Raw genomic sequence first — 18695 nt, 5'->3', positions numbered from 1 at the left:
GGTGATGAACTGGTCACTGATGAAGCAAAGGTAAGAGTTATTACTATGGCTTTGGAAAATAAAGTGGCGGCATGGATGGTGGGCTTGCATAATGCTGATTCACCCCTACTGAGAGACTATAATGGATTTATAGCCGCTTTGAGAAAACGCTTTGATGATCCACTCACAGAGCGTAAAGCAACAATTGTTTAAAACTCTTACCCAGGGGAAACAGTCAGTAGCTGATTATATACAAGAATTCCGTGAGCTATTAGCTTTTATGAGGGGTTGGTCTGAAGAAGCGTTGTTAGATCATTTCACTGATGGGTTAAACAAAGAGATTTACCAGCACTGTGTGAACCGGAGCCTCCCCCCCCCCGCCCCGTAGACTGCAACCCTGGTGTGAAGTGGCTGCTGATGTGGAAATTGACCTGGCCAGTCTGAATTATCAGGAGGAGAGTGAGAACGAAAAATCCCCGCCTGCCAAACCTCCCCCCCAAGAGCCCCGAAAGGAGGGAAAAGTGGATTTGCAAGCAAACCAAAACCCTTCATGTGTTTCCGCTGTGGGAAGGAGGGGCATCACGCCACTAATTGCCACATCAAGATGACCCAAAAATTTTCCTCTCGGAGAGAGAAAAGAATGGAAAAACCTCCCAGCAAGAGAAAGGAACCTGCCCTGAAGGGGGAGGAACCAGCTCAGCATTTCCACCCTGGTGAGAGGGGGGAGAATTCCCCCAGCTCTTCGGAAGAGACAGAAACCAAATCTAATGATGAATGCCTGGTAAGTTCCCGATTGGGACCCATGACTATTCCAGTTGAGCTAAGGGTGCCCTCTTCTGGTGCACAAGAGAAAATGCTGGTTCTTTTAGATTCCGGATGCACACGATGCATTATGAGCCCAGAAATAGTGGAAAAACTGGGATTAAGGCTTAAAATTCTAAAAGTTCCAATGGCTTTTTGCCAGCTGGATGGTTCTATTGCGGGAGGGAGCCCTGCTCATTTTGTAACTGAGCCTGTTGATATGTGGATGGGAACCCACCAAGAGACAATAAGTTTTATTGTGGCCCCAGGAGTGGACCGACCCCTTATATTGGGATTGCCCTGGCTGCGTAAATGGAACCCGTGCATAGACTGGAAGAGGGGTTGGTTGCGCATCCGGTCTGCTATGCCCCCTGAGAAGGAAGGAAGGAAGGGTTCCAGAACCGAATAAGAAAGACCCCAACCTGGCAGCTAGAGGGCAAGAAAAAATTGCGGGGGAGGAAAAAATCCCCAGAGTACTGGGACCTGAAAGATGTTTTCAGTGAGAAAATTACCTTCTCACAGGGCCACCGACTGCAGCATTGATATTCTCCCTGGGGTAAAACTCCTAAACCTCAGATTTATTCAATGACCCCTAGAGAAATGGACAAATTAAGAAAATTTATTGACAAAAATTTGGAAAGGGGATTCATTGAACCCGCTAGGCCCTGATCTTATTCAGAGAAAAGAAAGATGGCTCCTTTTGTTTGTGTGTTAATTTTAAAAACCTGAACGCGATTTGTGTCCAAAATCTCTATCCATTACCATTAATGAAGGACATGCTGGCCCAGCTGGGTAAAGGAAGAATTTTCACAAAGTTAGATCTACAAGAGGCCTATTACCGGGTGAGAAATAAGGAAAGGGATGAGTGGAAAACTGCATTCAACTGCCCTCTTGGTTGTTTTCAATTCCGTGTTATGCCATTCGGACTACAGGGGGCGCCAGCTGTTTTCATGCAATTGATAAATGAGGTTTTACATGACCACCTTTACAAAGGCGTGATGGTCTGTCCTGATGACATCCTTATTTACACGGAAACACGTGAAGAACACGTGAAACTAGTTTGTTCAGTATTGAAAAAAACTTCGGGCGGCAGAACTGTATGCTAAATTGTCTAAATGCGAATTTTATCAGGAGAAGGTGGATTACCTGGGGTATCACATCTCCCACGAGGGTTTAGAAATGGACACAGCAAAGGTCCAAGCAATCACTGAATGGGCAGCCCTCCGCACCCGTAAACAATTGCAGAGTTTCTTAGGTTTTGCTAATTTCTATCGTCAATTTATTCCTTCATTTGCCAGAATTGCCCTGCCGATTACGAACCTCCTAAAATCAAAGGGGGAGGCCAAACCTAGACCAGGTAAACCCTTGAACTGGACTATGGAATGTCAAGCTGCGTTCAAGAAATTGAAACGGCTTTTTGCAGCTGAACCAGTTTTGAAACACCCGGACATGGATTCACCATTTGTGGTCCAGGCTGATGCTAATGATGTTGCAGTGGGGGCAGTGTTGCTTCAGGCAAATGCTGATGGAAAGTTACAACCCTGTGCTTACACCTCTCGGAAGCTAACCGAGACTGAAAGGAGATGGGCTATCTGGGAGAAGGAGGCTTTTGCAGTTAGGTGGGCCTTGATGACCTGGCGACATTTCTTGGAGGGGGCTAAACACCCTTTTGAGGTGTGGACTGATCATAAAAATTTAGAGGCATTAAAAACTCCCTGGAAATTGTCCCCCAAACAATAGCAATAGCAATAGCAGTAGACTTATATACCGCTTCATAGGCCTTTCAGGCCTCTCTAAGTGGTTTACAGAGAGTCAGCATATTGCCCCCAACAATCTGGGTCCTCATTTTACCCACCTCGGAAGGATGGAAGGCTGAGTCAACCCTGAGCCGGTGAGATTTGAACCGCTGACCTGCTGATCTAGCAGTAGCCTGCAGTGCTGCATTTAACCACTGCGCCACCTTGGCTCTTGAGATGGGCACAAATGAGATGGGCACAACACTTCAATAGGTTTAATTTCATTTTGAAGTATATCCCAGGAGGGAAGAACTTTATAGCTGATACTTTGTCCAGACTTCCTCAATATAACAGCTCAATGCTTAGTGTCGTCCAACCAGTCATCCCAACAAAAAGCCTCGCTGCTCCGGTTGTTACCAGAAGCCAGACCGATTCCAATTTGGAGGTCACAAAGCACCTCGTTACACAACTCAAAGACGCTCTTGAAACTGATGAATGGTTTCACCAACATATAGATGAGTGCACCATGAAAGATGGTCTGGCCTGTATTTGGGCTAAACTGTATATTCCCGCGACTATTCGGAGTCTGGTCCTTCAACGTGCCCACGATTCACGCATGGCTGGGCATTTTGGTTTTGTGAAAACCCTGCTGGTTGCTAGTGGCAATGGGATGTAAAAATGGACCCTAACTGGGGCAGGTTCTGGTATGTACAAGAAATCAGCTTAATGGTGGAGGCCATATTCAGAGCAATAGTCACAACCAATGTTGACAAGCACAGACATCACAGATGAAAGCAAAGCAGAAAATCATTCTTTAATCTCTCACACATTAACTTTTCTTTTTATTTTGACACAAAAATGTTCAAAATAATAGTTGGATGTTGCAGTTGTTCATATTAAAAATCTAAAAGGTGTGACTGAGCCACTAAGAATGGAATCAGAATTGAAGGCTTAATGATGGTGCTCATGCCCATTCATTCAATCAAGCTTTTCCAGATGGGATATTTACACCTTGGGTAAGAGACCAGCCATCCTTCCTTCTCACTTTCCTGGCATCCGGCTTCCTTGCAGTTCCATGTTATGATCCCAGAAAGGCTCAGAAGAAATCTTCCTCCACGCTCAAAAGACTTGACATGCAGGGGGCCTGGTCACCCCAGCATGGATGGGGCTGGAATCAGCACAGCACGGCCACTTGAGACAAGAGACTAGTCCCTGTGTTTTGGCCAGTATTGAACGGGGGTCATCTTGGAGCTGGAATATTTATTGCAGTTCTGTCTCTCTCTATATATAATATTGACAATCTCACCTGCTCTTTTTTTTTTTTTTTACAAAATGCGGGATATGACGACTATTTATAGCAACATGTCAAGATTAAAATTTCTGCCGGAGGTTTCTTGCGTCTGTCTGGTGAACAGCTGTTCCAGGAAGCTTCATTGCAGCAAAGCCCGGATCTGCTTCGAAGTGGTGTCATCATTGAGGTGCCGGGTGGTGTACCTAGGAGGAAGAAGGCAAGAGGAGGATAAGCACAGCCATCCGTCCGAAGGTGGGAAAAAGGAAGGGACGTGTATGAAGCTCCAGAGCCTCTTGGCCCCCGGTGGGTAAAGGGTGGATAGATGGCCCTTCGCAAATGAACAGGAAAGCCCCAGAAGAAAGGGAATCGGGGAATAAGCTAGCAGAAGTAAGTGTGTGTAAGTGTGTGTTTTGTGATGGAGAGAGACAGCCAGGGGAAAAAAGGGTGAGCTCCAGAACAGGACCAGGGTGGAAGAGAAGGCCTCCTTAAGGCCACATTCCCTGAGTGCAAAACTGGACAGGAAGTGGCTGTGTGTGGTGAATGCAGAAAATCCCTGTGTACCCATCTCCTGATCACGACCCTGATTTCTTCCTGGCGAAATCCACCAACACAATGACACATAACCGAATTTCCTCCCACTTGCCCTTCCTGTATGTCCTGCACCTGGCATACCCACCCCCAACCTCTCACCTTGTAGGCAGACCCACAACATGGGCTGCATTCACACCCCTCGCTGACCTCTTTAGTTTGCTTCTGTTTCAGAGCATTGTGCAAACTGAGTAAAAGAAGCATTTTGGTCACCCATGCTGTGTGAACGTAAGATTTTCTGATAGACTGTATAGGTAGTCCTCAACTTTCAACAGTTCATTTAGTGACCATTTGAAGTTACAATGGCACTGAAAAAAATGACTTATGACTGTTTTTTACACTTACGACCTTTGTACTATCCCCGTGATCAGGTGATAAAAATTCTGTTCCTTGGCAACTGACTCCTTTTTATGACGGTTGCAATGTCCCAGGGACATGGGATCCCCCTTTGCGATCTTCTGACAAGCAAAGTCAACAGGGAAGCCAGAATTGGTAACCATATTAGCAATTTAACAACTGCAGTGTTCACTTCACAATTGTGGCAAGAAAGGTCACAAAATGGGGCAAAATTTACTTGAAAAATGTTTTGCTTAACAACAGAAATTTTGGGCTCAATTGTGGTCATAAGTTGAAGACTACCTGTACAAACAAGCAAAGTGATAGAAGTGAGGAGAAACAAATGACCTTTAAATGCCAACAAAGTCCTGTTGAACTGCAAACTGAGGACAATTCTTACCCTAAGAAAGCTCCATTTCCTGGTTTGAAAAATGGGAATATTTATTTGTATTTGGGCAAAACAAGAATAGTTACCGACATAATAACTACAGTACAGTTAAAACCTCCCGGCCAGCTGTCTCTGCCTATATCTTCTTCCCAACTTCATCCTGTGAAAGTTCTCCGCCATGATTCCCGTGAAGCTTCCCAGAAGGGCAATGGCTAATCCTCTGTAGCTCCATCACCCAAAGTGCCTGGTCAGGAGCCACCCTGGGCCTCTGGTGGGTGCAGGAGCACCTTTGGAGCTGCCATACCTCAGAGCATTGAGAAGGCCTTCTGTGCTGTTGGAGGGCTGCTCCTTCAAAACCTTGATGCATCCTTTCATCTAGAGGGAAAGAGGAAGGAAGGGCTTTCTTTTTGCAGAGAGGAGCAAGGGCTGGAAAGGCACAACCAGATCTGCTGACTTCAGCTCGTGAACTTTCACCAGAGACCAAAAGAGCTGCTCCTGTCCCTAAGGGGTCCTTTTAGACCTCTGACTGTGAATGAAGGGCATATGCAGCAAGATGAGTAACAGCAAGTTTAAGCTGGAATGCAAATTCTTTCTTTGCCAGGGAGATTTCTGCAAAGCTTTCTGTTACATTCCTTTGAAAACCCTCTCCCCTTTGCTCCTCACCTCCAAAGGAAGGGCAGCCCTCCTCTTGGGAGGATGAAGGGGCTGTAAGGGGTCTCATGCGTGTCCTGCATGAGCAGAGAGAGCTTTCAAAACACGTGGGGCAGTCACATCATTTGCCCTTAAGGGATATTCTCTGGTAGGAAGAGTACGAAGCCAAAAGTGGTGAGAAAACAGGGGTGAGTCTCCAACTGAAAACCCCTCTTGCGAGTGAGGCAGGGGACCTCACAGAAACTAAGCTTAGCCTAGGGGCTGCACTGGGTGGGGGGATTGTCTAAAAATGTTACTCACATCTATTTTGGAGGTCTTGGTGAATGCCCCCACTGGGTGGACATGATCATAGAGGATGATGACTCCCACCATTACCCGCATGCAGAAGAGGAGAGTCTCAGTGTTAGTGAATCTGCTGCGATATTCCCTGTGGGAAAGCCGAAGAGAAACGTGGAAAGAACTGGCTCAGTTTTCCTTCCTGGAAAAATGCCAAAAGCCATCAATCCTGATCTGAGCCTGCACCACTTCAAAGAAGCCTGTTTGCCAGGGAGACAGCAGCCTTTTCCTGCTGCATTCACCGCTGGTCCTTCTGCACTTAATCATAAGCAGAACCACCAACCCTCTTGGGCATGGGCCTGCCGCCTCCTTCCGGACAGCATTCCTGGGGCCTGAGTGGCAAGATGCCTGTCATGTAAGCAGCCCAGCAGCTTCCACAGTGCAAGCCCCTGTTTGTTCAGTCCATGGAAGAACCAGCTAAAACTCACGGAGTTTCCAGCATCACTCGGCAGACACAGGCCATGGTGCTCAGACAGTCTGTCGTGTCTTCTATTGGGAGAGTTTTGTTCTGAAAGAAAGAGAGCAAGAGGCTTCGTGGGTTGAGAGATCTCTTCCTCTTCATCAGGGGGAGGAAGCACCTTTGGGATCAAGGAGGGGGCTCAGACCCCTCCCTCCCTCCCTCCCCAGAGCCTCTGCAGCCCTGGGGCATTTCACTCATCATCAGCCGGAATCTTCTCCTCTTGGGACTTGCAAAAGTGTCCGCAGGAGATCTCGTGGCTCACCTCCGAGACAAACTTGGTGGTGGCACTGCTCAGAGTTTTCAGCATCGGGGTTGCCTCGGCGTAAAAGAGGGACATCCGGTTGGCCATCTCATTGTTGACCTCACTCTCCACATCCAACTGCAGGCGTGGGCACAGAGCAAGGCAAGGACAGTGACCTAAGAGGGGATGACTGCAGGACCACAGTGGGGGTGGAATTTCTCTGGGGAAGAGCCGGCTTTGCTTGCTCTCATTCCCCCATCAGGGATGAGCAAACTCAACCCTTCAAGGAGAAAAGCAAAGCAGGGTCTGCTTTCCCCAATTTCAAAAGCCCACCTGGCTAAGGGGGCACATTGGTCCTACTGATTGGTTCCTTGGCATTTTTCACAACTGACTAAAGGGTTAAGGTAAAACTGGTTACTATCTCATAAGCAAATAATAGATTTTAATTAATCACCACATTGCTCTGCATCGGTCTTTTGTTTTTCCCCAGTTTATTAATACCAGATTTTTATGTGTCCAAAATTTTTATGTGTCCAAAACTTCACAAATCAGAGAAGCATTTCCTTACTTGCAAATTGTTGATTCGATTTCGACTGATGGTTCTTCTGTAGTAGCTAAAATCATTCTGAATGGCAGGATTGGTCATCTGAGGGAGACAAAGGGGAAACCTGGAAAGTGCTTCCTCCTGGCCCCACTGCGGCTTCCCTGGAAGCCCCAACATTCCCTGGGGAGGAGGCCCCGGGCCTACAGCTGATCCCCAGAGTGGTAAAACTCATCATCCCCAACACACTTGGGTCCCCTAGCAGGCAGTGGCAGGGCAGGGCAGGGCAGAGAAAAATCCCCATTTAGCTGCTTCCTGTAGCAACTATGAGATGCTTTCTGGCTGCTCTGAAATGTGGGCTTGATGATGAGAAAGAGGAGGGGGGGGTAGAAAGTTAGTGTTGACTCTTAGAAAGTACATAGATTGATTTTCTCCAGGGCAAATGAGCTTAATTCTCTTTCAGAATAAAATATCTGAGATTAGGAAGAGTGGTTGCAAGGTGTCCCTTTATGTTACAACCCCTTGATTTTTAAATGTTTTGTGGGAAATTTTTAAATACATGTTTCGTGCTCTTTGGAAGGAGTTTTGATTTAAAGCAGCCTGGCAGGCCCTCTGGGTAGGCCATGGGTGGAGGAGGGTCCCTTGGGCCGGCGAACAATGGCTGAGGGTGGGAGCCTCAAGACTCTGATCCCAGGAGGGGGGGCTTCAGACGAGGGGAGGGAGGGGGGACCTGGCAGCAAAGGACTTGGCTCCCGCCCTGCTCTTGCCTAGCACCTAGATAGGGAAGCCTTGGGATCAGCTGCCAGTGTGGGAGGAATTGGCAAGGAAAAGAGAAGGGAAGGCTTGTTCCCTGGTTTCTGATCCTGTGAAGTAAAAGAACTCTGTGGAACTGGGGACACAGCCTTGACCCTGCTCTGAGCCTGTAGACCGGCTGCCAGGTCTTTCAAGGTAGCACTCATGGGAAGGGATGCTGCTCCCACGTGGGGAGGGGGGAACCCACATTGAAGGAACTGGATTCTCCTGCAAATGGGGTGAGGCAAGGAAACAGGTCAAGCCTGCAGCAACCTGCAATGACAGGTTGGATCCCAGCCTCAGCCACACAAGGAGACATCACAGATAATTCCCATGGCAAGATTTGTGGAGGAAAAGGAGGAAAAACCCCACTTGGATATTTAAAGACAGATGGAAGCTGCCTGTCTGCTGGGCTGGGTAAGACCCAAGTGTTGTCCTTTAGAAAGAACAAGGAAGGTTTGCAATGACATAAAGGAAACAGCAGTGATAATGTTTATAAATACCACATTTTATGAGGAATTATGTGTTTTTCTGCAGTGACTTACTCTCACCAGATATTACTACAATCTTCTTATGGGATCTTACAATACAATAGCAGAGTTGGAAGGAACCTTGGAGGTCTTCTAGTCCAACCCCCTGCCTAGGTAGGAAACCCTATAATGTTTCAGACAAATGGCTATCCAACATCTTCTTAAAGATTTCCAGTGTTGCGGCATTCACAACTTCTGGAGGCAACTTCTGTTCCACTGATTAATTGTTCTAACTGTCAGGAAATTTCTACTCAGTTGTAAGTTGCTTCTCTCCTTGATTAGTTTCCACCCATTGCTTCTTGTTCTACCCTCAGGTGCCTTGGAAAATAGTTTGACTCCCTCTTCTTTGTGGCAGCCCCTGAGATATTGGAAGACTGCTATCATGTCTCCCCTAGTCCTTTCTATTAAACTAGACATACCCAGTTCCTGCAACTGTTCTTCATATGTTTTAGTCTCCAGTCCCCTAATCATCTTTGTTGCAATTCTCTGCACTCTTTCTAGAGTCTCCATATCTTTTCTACAACGTGGTGACCAAAACTGAATGCAGTATTCCAAGTGTGGCCTTACCAAGGCATTATAAAGTGGTATTAACACTTCAAGTGATCTTGATTCCTAGAACTGTGTTGGCTTTTTTGGCCGCTGCTGCATACTACTGGCTCATATTTAAATAGTTGTCTACTAGGACTCCAAGATCCCTTTCATAGTTACTACTATTGAGCAAGGTACCACCTATACTGTACCTGTGCATTTCGTTTTTGTTGCCTAAATGTAGAACCTTACTCTTTTCACCATTGAATTTCATTTTATTATAGTGCCCAATGTTCAATGTTCTTATGGATATGTTTGCTCAGTATGTGATTTACTCAGAGAACATGGACGACCAGAGTAAAAAGGAAAATGAATGGGGCAGAGGAGAGAGAGAATTCAGCTCAGACAGAGGCAGATAAAAGATGGGAGACCCAGTGCCTCGGTGCCTGAGCAGGTTTGGTGCATTTTGGTTGTCCCAACAGAATCAGGATTAAACATGGTTAACTTAGGACCAGTTGTGAGCCTGAAGCCACAACCTCCCCAGGAACCCCTTTACTTCATTCTCCTGCCCTCCATCCTTCCCCTCCACCAAGGTACCTTGAGCTCATCGAAGCTGAGGGTGAAGTGCAGGATTTCTGCAAACTGCTTGGCCAAGGCCTGCTCTCTCTCCAAGTGCTGGGTGGGGGGATGCGGGGGGCTGGTCAGGGCCTCCAGCAAGCTCCGTAAGGCGTTCTCTAGGGGCGGGGAGCAAACAAAGGGCAGGTCAGTCCCTGTATACCACTTGGGGGGCTGGCCCAATGCTAGAAGGGGGGCAAAGGAGGCCTGTGGAGAAGCCCATCACCTTCCCCCAGGTCAGGGGAGGAAGGTGCACACAGCCAGACCAGGCTCTTTGTGCCCAGCACTACAGGAGAAGAAGCCCCAGCTGCTAAGAAGAGAAAGCCACAGGAAAGAGGCAGAGGAAGTGGCGCCCCTGTTCTCCCTCACAAAGGAATAAGGAAGAATAACTGCTTCAAAAGGGAAAACTAGAACCCCGGGACCACCGTGTCCAGAAAAGCCCCTCCCTCAATCAGGTCCTTTGTCCCCTTGGCACCGGAGGACACGGGGGCACAATACTGACTGCCTTCTCTTAGGTGACCAGAGTCCCGGTAAAATATAATGTAAGGGCGGTGCGATAATAATGTAAGTATAATCAATAAACCAAGAAAGAGGTGACGGTCCCTGCCTATGAAGATGCACCCTGAAAGACAGGCTGCACAAGGTGAATGGTGTGTGTGTGTGTGTGTGTGTGTGTGTGTGTGTGTGTGTGTGTGTGATGGACTTGCCCCTGTCATCTCTCCCTTCACACACCAAGCAGGTCGACACATACCGAGCCTGAGAGAAAACTCGTAAAACCGTTTCAGCTTCGCCACAAGGGGACACACAGCATTCCAGGCCTTTTCTTGAAGTTGCAGCTGGCTGGGGTTCTGGATGGCCTGAAGAAGGAAGAGAGCAATGCTGGATGTGCTCCTCCTCACACCTTCCATTGCTATGCTTTCATTTCCAGAGAAGCAGTGGCAACCCCAACCAGGCCTGCTCTCCTGGGGGTCAGCTGCGGGATGGACTCCCGGGAGCTGGGATAGCTGGAGAAAGGCCCCATGGCAGCTGAAGCCCAACCTCAACCCCCAAGACTTGGGAACAGCCTATCTGGAGGATGTGCTCTGACTAGCCAAGGCCAGCAAGACAAAAATGTTGAGTGACCAGATCCTCCCCAGCAGAATCCCTGGGGCAGGATCTCTCGGTTGTGAGAACACAGCTGCCCATCACAGCCACGGGGCTGGCCCAGCCTGGGGTGGCTGCAAGCTTGGCTCGGCTTGTACCTCCCGGATCTCTTGGCCAGCGCCTGTGTAGGACTGCAGTTCTGCCAGGATGGTCTGGGCCTCCTCCAGGACAGCGTTCACCTGGTTCCAGATGGCCGTCTCGGCTTCTGTGGGCTGAGCATCTGCAGCACACCCCACCCAGGAAGGAAGGGAGGCAAAGTTCAGAAGCTAGGGGGCACAGGGGTTGCCATCAAGGGGAGCACATGGAAGGGAGGAGGATGGTCAGCTGGCCAGGGATGGGAAGGAGCCAAGGCACTCTTGGAAGTCCATAAACCGCCTCCCCAAGCTGGCTAGTCTATCCAAGCTGGTGCCTGGAGAAGCAGGATCTTCAAGGGAGTCATTGAATAGCCCCATGGAATCCATGAGCTTCTGTCCCCAGATCCTTTGCCCCCTCACCAAGGATGAGAGAGAGGGAATATCTAGGAGGGAGGGGAAATATCTTGGGGCTTCCCCGGAAAGCCATGACTCATGAGTTGCTTTGCTCTGTCAAGCCAAGACCTTTGGCCCTGAGCAGGGCAGGATAAATTGTAGAAAATAAATATACAGAAAAACATACATGAGAACCAAACAGAATAGAGGTGTGAAATAGGGCTTTAAGCTATGGCAACCCAAGTCAGGTCTACCTAGATGCTGCTAAGCAGGGCTCCCTCTCACCCCCAGGGACCATCTGATGGGTCAGCATCCCCCTTCTTCCTGTCATTTCTCCGCCAAGGTGGGTTCCTCCTTCAACTGTTTTTCCCAGTGAGGGCTCCTCCTGAAGAACGGACCTCAGCTCCCAGAGCTCCCCAGCCAGGAATTCCGCTCTCAGGTAAGAAGACCCAGGTTGCTCCCTAAAGAGGTCCCTGTCCTTAAAGAGCTCACGGGGGCTCGCAGGGGGGGGTCACTGATCACAGTTCTGTGGCACCTTTTACTGGTCACTGGGGATCCCTCTCCAAGCGATGCTGCTAATGAAGCCTAGAGGTCTTTATGCTCTTCTGGAGATCCCACTTTCCTCTTGGAAGCCCTTCATGCCACCCCCCTCTTTAATGGGCCTGCCCCCTTCCTCTGCAACTGCCATTTATCTGTCTGGATGGTGCCCCCTTCTACCTTCCCCTCCTGGTTCCCAGCTCCACCAGCCTGCTAAGCTATCGCCCAGCAAAATAACACCAAATGAAAGAAAATCAATGTGAATAAGGCAAAAATTAATGAAAGAACTTGTGAAATTAAAATAAAGACAAAAATTTTTTAAAAACCCTTCTCACGTTCAAAGTCAAGGGAAAAATTAGGGCCTTGGTCATGCTCATTATAAGTCAACACTTTAAGAAGGTCCCCCATTTGACACACCTGCAAGAGAAGAGACAAGAGGGAGAAAAGCATGATGGGTCATGGGGGGAGCAGGAATGGCTCCTCATCTGGGGCAGGAAGAGTCACCAGCAGATCCTGGGGAACCAGTCAGACCAAATTGAACGCACAGCCAAAGGCAAGAAAACCCAGACATGCATTGGGGCCGGTCTGGCCTGCTTCTTCCTGCCCCGAATGGAGGAGAGCATCGACTGATGGCGAGGAAGACCAATGATAAGGAAGAGAAGAGCCACTGTTCTCTCAGACATGGGGGAGGGACACCCCTGTGGCAGGCCCGCCTGGGGTGGTCCATCGGGGCTGGAGCGCAGCAGCTCTGCATCCCCCTGTTGCAATATTGAAAACCACTGTCTGCCTGAAGGACACATCCCCAGGAAGGTTTTGAATAAAAGTGAAATGTGAAGCACCTGAAATGGATCAAAGCCTTCATGGGGCATTTCCAAGACCCCAGAACTTCTTTCAGTAACTCCTAGAATGCCTTTTCAAAGGCTGCCAGCATCACTGCTCCCATTTTGCAGGTGGAAGCAGTGAGGGCAAGAGACAACCACTTGAGCAACGAGCACCTGTTGGGACCAATATATGTCTGATGCTCTTAACCAATCCAGCCCTGCCAGCTCAGGTGAGCATAATCAATAAACGTCCTGTTAATTTTATCCCAAAGGTAAAGCTTTTCAATTACAAGAAAGAAATGCACAAGCCTTTTGTCTCTGTCTTTGCGCCAGCAAAATTCTCTTTCTTGTATGGGAGACAGACTGTGGGGACGGAGGGATGGGTTTGCCTCTGCCTCAGGCATGCAGGGAAAGACTCCTAGGCTACAAGCAGCCCTTTTCACCTGCACTGACAGATGCAACCTTGCCTGCAACTGAAAGACCCTTAGCTGGGTTATAAATTATTTACATGGTTTTGCTTTTTACTCGTGGTTTTCCAATCTGTCATGTATTCTGATCATCTCAGGGTGGCACGTGGGGGTGCAAACTGAAACACATATGCTAATAAAAGGGGGCAGGGATTTAATGATGCCCAATTGCCTTGAGGGGGAAACTCTGCACCTGAACCTCAAGGGACCTCTGAGCACCTGTTCTAAAACAGCCCCTCCCTGACAGAGAATTTGCAAGTCTGTCTGACAGCAACCCTGCTGCTGCTCTTCTGTAGGGCAAACTTGCCTCCTCTGCGGCAGATGCAGAGGCCAAAGGAGGCCATGGCCCGAGCCCCCCCAAACTGGTGGAGAACAGTGACTCCCCTGCCAGGATTTATAGGGCCCCCAACTCCCCCTTTGTTTTGCGTCCGGGACTTACTTTCAAAATCCAGGAAGAAATGAGGACAGTTTTCTAAATCTTTGCCCAGGACTTTGATCAGGTTGCCCATGGCAGCAGACCTAAAGCAGGAGAAAGTGAGGAGGGTGGGAAGGCCCAAGGGAGGCCCAGGTGGGACGAGGGCCCCCCTCATCCCCCTTTGCCCTCAAAAGCTCAGCAGGCCTCCCCCTCCCCCCCAAAAGACCAACTGGCAAATCCTGCTGTAGCTCAACCCTGCCTGAGGATCAAGCACCCCTCACCCCTGGCTGTCCCAGGCAGAGCCCCCCACAACTCCCCTTGGGTGCCAGAAGCCCCGCCCCTTTGGGCTGCAGGGGCAGGAATGGAGGCCTGGGGAGCTGGACCTCAGGCTGCCCATAAGGCCAGCCTGGTTGTGCCCCTTCATGATTGGCCCCACTTTGCAGTGTTCATCGGGGAGGCTGGGGGGCAGCTGAGGGTCCTCTGAGCTTTCAGGAGCTGGAGCCTGTGCCCAGCTCTGGCCCTCTGGTGCCCCCTGCAGTTGGGCTCCTCTTTCCATCTGGTTAGGGATTCAGACCATTTTTTTCCCCCTCAGACATTTACATTGCAAAATTACATTTAACCTTTGAGCCATGATGGCTCTCAGAGTGCGCCGCTTCTGTCTTTCACTTTCTCTGTTGTTCAGAAATCTTCTCTTTTGGCACCCCAAGGTCAGGACCTACTCACCTGGGCCTAGAGCCGGCCCTGGGCAGCAGACCACAGGCTGGGCCCCTCTTTGCTTTCATGTTCCTTTGCATTAAGAACAGCTGGATAAGCATCCCTCAAGGTGCCCTTTTTGCTTCTTGCAAGCAGCCACAACCTGGACAGTAGGAACGTCCTCCTTTGCAATTCCCCCCACCCAAGTCTGGCTCTGACATGAGCACTAGTGGGATGGAAGGGGACTGGGGGAGGCTCGTGCAGTGCAGGAGTAGCCCTTTTACCTCTGTTTATGGTGCTTGGGCAATGTCTACAGCAAGGAGTCCTGGAGTCCTGTGGAGATCGTGACACACTTCATCAGCTGGGGGGATCCTGCAGAAAGGAAGGGGCAGAGAAATGGTGTGTGTGTGTGAGTGAGTGAAGCTTCCAGCTCCAGACCCTCCTGGCCAGCTCAGCAGTTCCTTTCTGGTGTCTGAGCAGGAGAGCAATAGCAATAGCAGTTAGACTTATATACCGCTTCATAGGGCTTTCAGCCCTCTCTAAGCGGTTTACAGAGTCAGCATATTGCCCCCAACAACAATCCGGGTCCTCATTTTACCCACCTCGGAAGGATGGAAGGCTGAGTCAACCTTGAGCCGGTGAGATTTGAACAGCCGAACTGCAGTCAGCTGAAGTAGCCTGCAGTGCTGCACTCTAACCACTGCGCCACCTCGGCTCCCTTGGCTCAATGTCCTTGGTGTAAACTGAGGATGCGAAAATGGGCACCTGAGGTCAGAAAGAGACGTGGCACGACAAAACCGCGCTAGACTAAAGCGCGCCCGATTAAACCGCATCGCTGATGTCATCAACAGGGCGACAACAGCGAGCGCGGAGAAAGAAGGGCGCTTTAAATAGCGCTTTGAAAGCAAGCCGATTCAAGTTAAGGTAAGGGTTAGGTTTAGGGTTAGGTTTAGGGTTAGGTTTAGGGTTAGGTTAAGGGTTAGGGTTAGGGTTAGGGTTAGGGTTAGGGTTAGGGTTAGGATTAGGTTTAGCGTTAGATTAAGGGTTAGGTTTAGGGTTAGGTTTAGGGTTAGGTTAAGAGTTAGGTTTAGGGTTAGGTTTAGGATTAGGTTTAGGGGGGGTTAGGTTTAGGTTTAGGGGTTAATTTTAGGTTTAGCGTTTACAGCGTGCTTTTTTCTCCGCGCTGTTGTCGCGCTGTGATGACGTCAGCTACGCGGTTTCGTCGAGCGCCCTTTAGTCGAACGCGGTTTTGTGGTGGAACCAGAAAGAGAAACTTCATCCATTGTTCCACACAGAAGGGAGCCAAAGGATTCAGCTGCCAAAAGCAATCATGCTTATAGATTGGTTCTGATTTTTATTTCTCCCACCAACAGCAAGAATTCTTTGATGGATTGCAAAAGTATTAAGAGACTGAACAAGACAAGAGAAAAATAAATGCCTCAGAAACACATTAAAGCCACTATCTCAATGCATAGCAGCAATTAAAATGTCAAAACAGAAAAATCTTCAAAGGCTGGGAGAGGAGACACAACTGGTAGCAATTGGGGTGGGCACTCTCGTCCCTAATTATACGATGTTCATGACATTCTTATTTCATCAGGAAGAATTTGTCATCAGCTGAATATTGAGGACAACTCTGGGGTCACAAATCAATGTGGACATGTAAAGCAATGTTGGGTACTATGTGGAAATTCTCAGCCATCCAGGTCATGGTTGTCCCAAAGGGGCTTTTTCAAACGTCAGTTGGACTTTCTTGGTTTTTTTTCCTTTTGCTTATCATCCAAGATGCTTCTTCAGTTCTGAAGTTAGAATTGAAGAAGCTTCTTGGATGAGAAGCAAAACCTCTTTAAGGTAAAAAACGAAGTCCAGTTGCCTTTTGAAAGAGCAGTTTTGGACAATGTTGGGTACTGTTTTAAGAAAAAGAAACTATACTGAGTGTATTAGGAGATGATGGTGGGCAACCTCACAATATTTATGATAGCAGCATTACAGTATTTGAGGGGCTGCCACAAAAAAGAGGGGGTCAAATTATTCTACAAAGCACTTGAAGGCAAGACAAGAAACAATGGATGTAAATGAATCAAGGAGGGAAGCAACCTGGAATTAAGAAGAAACTTCCTAACAATGAGGACAATTAACCAGTGCAAGAACTTGCCAGCAGAAGTTGTGGGTGCTTCATCATTGGGGTTTTTAAAGAAGAGATTGGACAGTCACTTGTCTGAAATGGTATGGGATCTCTTATTTGAGCAGGGGGTTGGGCTAGAAGACTTCCAAGGTCCCATTCCGCTCTATTCTGATTATTATTTTACACTATTTTACACCAATTCTTAGTACAGATGATCAAGAAAGTTATAGAGGATGAAGTTCTGGAAGTCTTCTGAAAATGGGGAAGTTCAGAAGAGAGCTGGATGAGTGTCCTCATGTGAATGAATAGGCCAAATGTTTAGAAGCAACCCCCGTCATTCATCTTCTCTTCCTTCCTGTCTCTCATGCAGTTACAAATTATTTCCTTAGCTTTGACCCCAATCAATGTCTATCAAAGTCACATGGTGGATAGCAATAGCAATAGCAATAGCAGTAGACTTATATACCGCTTCATAGGGCTTTCAGCCCTCTCTAAGCGGTTTACAGAGAGTCAGCATATTGCCCCCAACAATCTGGGTCCTCATTTTACCCACCTCGGAAGGATGGAAGGCTGAGTCAACCCTGAGCCGGTGAGATTTGAACCGCTGAACTGCTGATCTAGCAGTAGCCTGCAGTGCTGCATTTAACCACTGCGCCACCTTGGCTCCTAAGAGAGTGGAAATTAACTATTTTTTTTTTTTTTAGTTTAAATGTTTTATTCATTTTCATTTTCAATTTTGTACATTCACTTATATACTGGATATTTGCAATAATAATAATATAATGATAAGAAAAGAAAAACTCCAACCTAAACACAACTCATAAACCCAACCTATCACTTTCATACACCCCTTCTTCTCCCCCTCCAACTTTCCTTTCTCCCTCCAACGATCACCCCTCCTACTTCCCTTTCCCCTTCTATCTTCCTTTCTCGCCTTCCTCACCCTCCTTCCCCTCTCATCCTCCTTACATTCCCTTCTTCCTCCCTCCTTACTTCTCCCTCTTCCTTTCCTCTACTTCTCACTATGGTGCATTTCTCTATTCCTTAATCTATTCAGTTACGCTAAGAAAAAAGAAGGGAAAAAAATAAAAAGAAAAAAAGAGAAAAATAAAAAGAAAAGATAAGGATCAACAGTATACAAGTGTTTTCTTCTTATTCTATATATTGAAACTATATCTCCACCCACCCACCCACCCCCAATGAACCCCCCTCCCTAACCCCCTCCGACTTCCCAGGTCCCACACCCGGCACAATTCAGTACCATTCACCTTCAAAATATCTTATTAACAATAATAATGAAAATAAAATAAAAAGAACGCTCCGAAAAAGAAAAAAAAAGAAAAAAAAACAAAAAAGTAAATAAAAAAAATTTTTTTAAAAATCTTTTGCATTATGCTCAGCCTCCCATCATTCTTAAAATTTAAACAGTGTGAATCATTCCATTTATATTTTGTCCTCGTCCCTTACTTCTTTGATATTTACCCCCATCTTCCTGTAGACTCTCCAAATAGCCTTTCTTAACCTTATATTCAAATATTAGTTTATACAAAAATCAATTTATCTTCAAAGACAGAGCAGTCTAATCATACTTTCGCTACTCATCTTCCTACCCTTCGTTTCACGTCTCCATTCCTCCCTAGCCCAAATTGCATAAGATTAGGATCTCGCTCTTCACTTTAAAATCCTGAGCTTTTTATGTTATACTTCAAGCATGTAAATCCGTAAAATGTGTGCCCAAAATCCATACCATTTCGTTCAATCCCAAGATCCCTTCATCAATATCCCGCTCCACCTTCCCTTCTGCCCCACTCCTCCCAACTCCATTCATCCCAAGCCGCAATTCAAATAAATCTTAGTCCCCGCTTTCCTCACAGAAAACACTTCATGCACAGTTTGGATTGAGATTCAAATAAGTCTTGTAAAAGTCCCGTATAATGTCTGTCTAGAATAAGCAATGCTTCTTTCCATTCCTCATCAGTACACAGCTTTACCATTCCATACCAAACAGAAATCCTAAAGTTTTAATCAGTCCAAAAGCTTAGAAAGTATTTTAAAGACATCGCTGGATCTATATTCTTTACTCTTCTGCCCTTCCGGAAATTAACTATTTTTGAAGCAAGCAGAGCAAACTGGTGGAGTCTGTTCAGCTTGAGTAGATAATAATTGCGCCCTCTGGAGAGGAAAGTTGGAAAATCTTTGCATTATCATACAGTG

At 47.5% G+C, this 18695-nt stretch overlaps 1 protein-coding gene across 3 annotated transcripts in view; it reads right to left on the bottom strand.

Annotated features, from left to right (window-relative positions):
• Positions 1–3828: 3828 nt before the first annotated feature.
• LOC106557026 (CYFIP-related Rac1 interactor A) overlaps positions 3829–18695 on the bottom strand; it is a 30342-nt gene continuing 15475 nt past the window's right edge. Inside the window, exons 2-12 of one of the 3 annotated variants that reach the window (XM_014076131.2) lie at positions 14641–14728; positions 13688–13767; positions 11055–11176; positions 10565–10670; positions 9796–9932; positions 7376–7453; positions 6829–6945; positions 6535–6614; positions 6071–6197; positions 5424–5494; positions 3829–4010 (exon numbers count right to left, since the gene is read on the bottom strand). In XM_014076131.2, the coding sequence (XP_013931606.1) occupies positions 3947–4010; positions 5424–5494; positions 6071–6197; positions 6535–6614; positions 6829–6945; positions 7376–7453; positions 9796–9932; positions 10565–10670; positions 11055–11176; positions 13688–13757 (972 nt within the window). In that variant the 5' untranslated portion in view covers positions 13758–13767; positions 14641–14728 and the 3' untranslated portion in view covers positions 3829–3946. Of the gene's footprint in view, positions 4011–5423; positions 5495–6070; positions 6198–6534; positions 6615–6828; positions 6946–7375; positions 7454–9795; positions 9933–10564; positions 10671–11054; positions 11177–12295; positions 12460–13687; positions 13768–14640; positions 14729–18695 lie in introns of those variants that run through there. The other 2 variants (XM_014076130.2, XM_014076133.2) reach the window with 2 other exon arrangements.

Source organism: Thamnophis sirtalis, unplaced genomic scaffold (genome assembly GCF_051295495.1).
Source record: "Thamnophis sirtalis isolate CommonGarterSnake01/CBP01778 unplaced genomic scaffold, rThaSir2_p1.2 scaffold_13, whole genome shotgun sequence".
NCBI lineage: Eukaryota > Metazoa > Chordata > Lepidosauria > Squamata > Natricidae > Thamnophis > Thamnophis sirtalis.
This window is presented reverse-complemented; position numbering and strand designations above follow the sequence as displayed.